At 45.8% G+C, this 6,282-nt stretch overlaps 1 protein-coding gene across 4 annotated transcripts in view; it reads left to right on the top strand.

Annotated features, from left to right (window-relative positions):
* jph3b (junctophilin 3b) overlaps positions 1-6,282 on the top strand; it is a 39,877-nt gene that overhangs the window by 32,586 nt on the left and 1,009 nt on the right. For all 4 annotated transcript variants that reach the window (XM_008311034.3, XM_025056597.1, XM_025056598.1 and 1 more), the window contains 2 exons: positions 682-806; positions 2,037-3,007. In XM_008311034.3, coding sequence (XP_008309256.1) covers positions 682-806; positions 2,037-3,007 — 1,096 coding nt within the window. The remainder of the gene's footprint in view (positions 1-681; positions 807-2,036; positions 3,008-6,282) is intronic.

Here is a 6,282-nt window from a genome sequence, read left to right on the forward strand (position 1 = left end):
CACGACCCCCCCACGGCCGCTGTCTTCTATGCTAACAATTGTCCATTTATTGGTTGTTTTTAGCTGATGTGATGCTATGCTATGTCACGTCTGATCATCCTTGGGTCAGAATCATTGTCTACCTTTTCCTTTTTATCAAAACCAGATCATTTATTTATTTTTTTCTTCAGTTTTCAGCTGCGTTTCTTCTTCTTCTACTAAATTTCCAGACAAATTTCAACTGAAGCAATTTTGCTAAATTTGAGTTAAATTTGACTTTTAGCCTTGGATGTTTCTGGCTCGTTGATTGGTTGTTGTTTTTGGAGTAAAATTGAGCTGTTTTTCTTTTCTTTTTTTAAATTTAATTTCAAAAAAAATTATTTAAATAAACAAGTGAAAGTCTAGGTCTTACATTTTAGTTTTGTCTAATTTTAACCAAGTTAACAGAAGGAAATTAATAATATCTTGATGAAAAAAAAATCTGCTTTGTCTGCAAAAAATTGAACAACGTCAGCAGTTTTTATTGTTCCTCAGGTCATTTCAGTGGCAGCGTTTTTTATTTTTTAAATTCATCCTTTCTCTTTAAAATGGTTTTTGATTCTGTCCGTTTGTCACTTTTCTGTGTAAACTGAACATTTGTCTTAAAAGCTTCTTTTCTTTGTCTCCTGTGTGTGTGTGTGTGTGTGTGTGTGTGTGTGTCAGGACGGCTCATGCACAGGGTAAATCAGAGGCAGCGGTGGCAGCAGCTCAGAAGGCTCAGGAGGAGAGTCGTGTGGCCAGAGTCATCGCCAAACAGTTCTCCCCGTCCTTCCAGCACCCGGGGAATGGTGAGCATCCACACACACACACACACACACACACACACACACACAGATGTGTGTATCACACAAATAAACCTCAACAGCTACTACATTAAAAAAACCCAGCAGTTTCATTGAGGATATGTTGCTGATGGGGGCAGCGTTGAGCAGCTGCCGTGTGTCTGATCGGATTAGAAGCTGATGAACAGGTGTAATTAATGAAGTGGCCAGTAGGGGCTACGTATGTGGAACATGTTTACGCTAAGATGACACATACCCAAGAATGTGTGTGTGTGTGTGTGTGTGTGTGTGGTAAAGGTCAGTGCCAACCACCCTCCAGCTTTGTGTTTCTGCCTTTGTCACTCAGATTTGTAAAACACTGGTGGGTGACACACACACACACACACACACACACATGCTTGTACACTGCGGGGTGAAGCAGTTGAAATCCTCGCCACCATTTTTTTGTATTTTAAACTCTGTATTTTTGGGTCGACGTCACTGAATCTTAGGAATGCGATAAATTCAAAGTTACATTTCTGAACCCTTAGACGGCTTTTTAAACCAGGATCCACAGAAAGTGCGCGTCAGACGGTGACGTCCGTCCACCGTCCACCGTCTGCCGCCAACACTTTACTTTAAATTTTGTTACTTTATGGTTTTATTGTGGGCGACGCCAACACTTTACTTTGACTTTTGTTACTTTATGGTTTCATTGAGGGCGAACACCTGCGGTGTCTTTGTCAGCTGAAGATGTTGACTTTATTTTGTGACTGTGGTGCAGCGGACGAAGAGCAGTTCACAAAACTCCAAAAAAAAAAAGAGTTTTTTAAAGGAAAGGCACCTGTGAGCATATTCTTTGGATATGAAAACACGTCACACATTTTAAAACTTTTAGTTATTTTATTTTTTGTATGTAGAGCTATTTAAGGGGGATTTTCTTTTTTTAAAAAAATGTTAATTTTTTTGTATATTATCTCATGACGTTTTCATGATGACCATGTGTTAGTGTTGACCCTGGGTCAGTGCCTCAGACTGGTCACTAAATGTCCAACAAAGTTCACTTTTGGTGTTGAATTATTGTCTGGTTTGGACAGTAGGGGCAGCGCAGGGTAAGATTCCAACAAACCAGACTAGAACTGTACAGAATTTCTCATCACACTGTGGAACGGGTTTTTTTTTCTAGGACAATAAAGGCATCACTGTCTTTACTGTCCTCCTTTACTGTTTTAACTTTGTCCCCACCTATCTGTTTAGGTGTGGAGGTGCAGCGGCCCAAACGTCAGATGTCCAGTGAGGTGGAGGGTGAGGGCTTGTCCAGCAGCGTCGGCACGGCCGACAGTCCGGACCTTTACGTGAAGAGCGGAGCGTCCGACGACCCGTCCAACGACGCGGCCACCCCTGACCTCAGCCCACCGTCTTCCTCACCTCCTCACACCCCTCCTCCCCCTGCTCGACCGTCCCAGCGAAACAAGAACGCCCGCTTCCACCGGCAGACTGCTGTGGACCACGGAGACAAAGGGAAGGAAGGAGGAGAGCGGGGTGAGAAAGGAGGTGCAGGAGGGAAGACGGAGATCCAGGTGTTGATGGAGGGAGGTCACTCAGGAGCTGAAGGCAGTGGGGGGGTCGGAGGGGGGAAAGGGGAGTGCCCAAGGACCAACAGCTGTAGTGAGGACAAAAAGAGAGGAATGCCATCAAAAGCAGGAGGTGGACGAGGAGCAACTCGGACCAATGGACACAAACACAGCTCCTCCAATCATAAAACGCGGGAGCACGGCTCCTCTAATCACAGAGCGGCTCGAGGGGAGCGGTGGATGGAGTCGTCCTCCTCTGCCTCCTGGACGTCTGGACACAGGGGCGTGCACAGCAAGGGAGGATGGCTGTTGGAGCAGGACGAGGAGAAAATTAGCAACTATGAGATGGAGATGAAGCCTTTACAGCCCAGAGACTCCACTACCCACAAGCCCCATGGGCACGGGGAGGAAAGGCACGGTCACACTCACGGAGAGGGACGCTCACACACCGTGCCCAGACAGAGACACAAGAACCGCGAAGGGAGAGAAGGCAAGGAGGGAGGCAAAGACTCAGCGCACAAACCTGACAGAACGGGGGAGAAGGTGGAGTCACGGCCTCTCCGTCGGGACCTCACCCTCTCGCCCCCTCTGAAGTCCTCACCCATCACACCAGAGCAGCAGGACCAAAGTCTGACACAGAGCAAAGGCGGCACGGTAAGAACCACACAACTCAAATACACCAGCAGAGACGTGTGTGTGTGTGTGTGTGTGTGTGAGGTCACAGTTGTTGTATATGACACAGACGCTGTAGCTGCTGTAGGTCAGGAGTTCTCCACCTGCTGTGGCCAAGAACGGCCTGTAGGAGGTGTGATTGTCCGAGGACCTTCTTGAGGGCTGCTGCAAGTCTCTCGTAGTAAAAGAAGAGCGACGTCTTTGTTACGAACACGATGGTCCACAGACCTCTGCTGTAGGCTGTAGGCTGTAGGTGAACACGGTGGTCTACAGACCCCTGCTGTAGGCTGTAGGCTGTGGGGTTTAGCCTGTAGGCTGTAGGTTGTAGGCTGTAGGTTGTAGGCTGTAGGCTGTAGGCTGTAGGTTGTAGGTTGTAGGCTAGTTGATGGACTAGTGGTTAACGGTACAAATGTCTGCCTAAATGTCTAATTTGTTGATTTTTGACAAACCAATTTTTCTTGATTGTACGTTTTAAAAAATTAGCATCACCATGGGAGTCTACAGTCAATGTTTGTCTTTGTCTTTGTCTTTGAGTGTGGACCTGGAGTTGACCTGTTAGATTGTTGACCCAGTTTTTTTGGACCAGGAGCTGTTAACAAAAAGCAGCCGAGGATTCATGAATGAATGTCAGATAATCGTTCGTGGCCGCGGTTAAATGTACGACGTCCATCGCTAAAAAAACACAACCTCGACAACCGTTCCACTCAAACCTCCTAGAACGGACCAGTCGATCGAGTGCATCCAATAATCCTGCCTTTAACCACAGGACGGCCCGTGTTTTGGACTCAATGAGAGCGAACCAATCATAATAAAGTTACAGGCCGTGAATGAAAAAGTCTGACTTATCATCGTAACGACTCTCTGTGCATGAAATAATATTTACACACTGAGGACCCCAAGTGGTTTAGATGCGTTTTGTGTTTTTCAACACTACCAAAGCTGTTACCACTGTGTGGTGTCTTTGTTTCCTCGCCGTCGTCCCCGGTGGACGGACGCCGCAGCACGCTGCGTTTGTCATATCTGTCATGTCACTGCCACGCACTGATTTGACTAAAAGGATTTGTTGGCCACTGTCATGAAGAGACATCCCATCATCAACAGTGTTATCCCACATATGAAGATAATCCAGCGTCAGTGGGGACGACACGGGACCAGATTTAACCTTGTGAAATAAAGAAGGATGGTTTTTGTGCTGCCTGGAGGGGATTAGAGCTTTTGTGATGTTTGGGGTTTTTTTTTTTTTTCTTTTTTTTTTTTTGGGCTACGTCTTGGCTCTAGTGGACGTTGATCCATGCTAATCCTGGATAATAATGCAAATGCAGTATTAGCAAATGAAACCAGCAAGACAATCAGCAGTGAGTGAAAACCACACACACTGAGTACATGGAGCTTTGGCTCCTGTGGTTTTATAACATTACGAAACCAGGCTGAAAACCAGACTTCTAAAATACAAACATTTACTTTATATGTGTTGGTTTGATACAATGATATAATAATAATTAAAAAAAAAAAGATGTTAGATCGAGGATTCAGACGTCACTATTGAGGTTGAACTAGCAGCATGTGCTAAAATGTTAGCAACATATGCTTACCGTATTTTCCGGACAGTAAGTCACACTGGAGTGTAAGTCACATCAGTGCCCTCTAGCGGCCGCCAATGTAAAAATCACGAACATAGGAATTTTCAGTGGTACAGGAGTAGAAGATACTGGTGCACAGGCCTAGAGTGCCCTCTAGTGGCTGTCAATGTGAAAATAATAATAATTTTAATATAGAAGTCGCACCTGAGTAAAAGTTGCAAACTTATATACAACTGACACAGGAAACGCCATTAAGTACATAATCACAACTCACAAGTTGACACACGGGAGGCGCCATCAGGGATATGTGGTTCCTCTGGAAATTGAACCCAGGACTCTCTGCTTTTAAGGCAGGCGTGCTAACCGCTACAGGCCTCGCTGTTCTACTGCACATGTTTTTGCAACATAAACTGAACTAAATGAAACCATGACTGTTATTTTTAGCTAACCTAACCCGACTAGAACCAGAACGTCAGAACGTCAGGTTCTGTCGGTAACAAGAACCCGACTAGAATCAGAACGTCAGGTTCTGTCGGTAACAATGCAGACGATTCTCTCAAAAGTGGAGAACATACACACGGTGGCTGGAGAACCTCGGCGCTCCTCCGTTCACCTTAGTAACAGCAGATTGGAAAACTCGCCCCTTCCTCGCCGACGGCCCCCATTGGCTGACTGGCGCTCTGTTGCTAGGGAACAACTTATGCCTGGCTTCAGCGGCGGCCAATCGGTGGGTGTGTGTCAGTGACAAGGAGGTGAGGGTGGGTGGAGGTGGGCTGCTTCGTTCCCGCATGTGTGTGTGTGTACGTGTGTGTGTGTGTGTGTGTTTGCAGCCGCAGAGAAGCAGAGTGAGAATTCTGTAGAACAGGTTCACAGATACTATCACCCCCAGATAAATATACAGAGAGAAATGATGCTGAGAAGAACAGTGTGTTCACATGTGGACACACACACACACACACACACACATACGAGAATCATCCCAGTCAAAACATGAATCAATTGAACTGTGTGTCTTCATGTAAGAGTGTGCGCCTCGAAGGAAAAATGAGGAAATCTGCCTCTTCATCTTCTTCATCTGAATCCAGAGCAGCGTGCAGTACCTCTTCTTCACCACAGCAGTACTTCACCTCTGTGGCAACTCAAATATACTGTCTCTACTACGTAGGTGTGTACTCATGGTGGACAGGAATTAGCATGAGGGTCCTGGGGGACTCACGGTGACGGCCGTGAGTCCCAGTGTTCAGGTTGGGTTTGTTTGAAAACGTTGACATTAAATCCAGCAGCAACTCTGGAACGTGGCGTCAGGGACACCAGTCGTAGATGTTTTGACTCTCCTGGTCCAGGACCTGGACTGACAACCAGCAGCTTAAGACACAAAGAAGGGACTTCACCTCCAGTCAATAAATGTTTTTTATATTTCTGTGACTTCCCAATAATTCTCCTTGTAAATTGTAAATAGTAATCATTCTGACAAATTTACTTATTTAAAAAAAAAGAATCCAAAACTGAAGTACAGTACCGTAAAACCTTCAAATATGAAATACTGATCTGAGATGAGCTGATCTGTGGTGTCATCAGCAGGAGCCTCATTAGTAACCACCCAGGACACTGACGTGAAGTGTTACCAACATCTGGTTGACCTGTCCCACTGGAGCTACCGATCACATGGTTTTCTAG

This window comes from Cynoglossus semilaevis, chromosome 6 (genome assembly GCF_000523025.1).
Source record: "Cynoglossus semilaevis isolate Cse_v1.0 chromosome 6, Cse_v1.0, whole genome shotgun sequence".
Taxonomy (NCBI): domain Eukaryota; kingdom Metazoa; phylum Chordata; class Actinopteri; order Pleuronectiformes; family Cynoglossidae; genus Cynoglossus; species Cynoglossus semilaevis.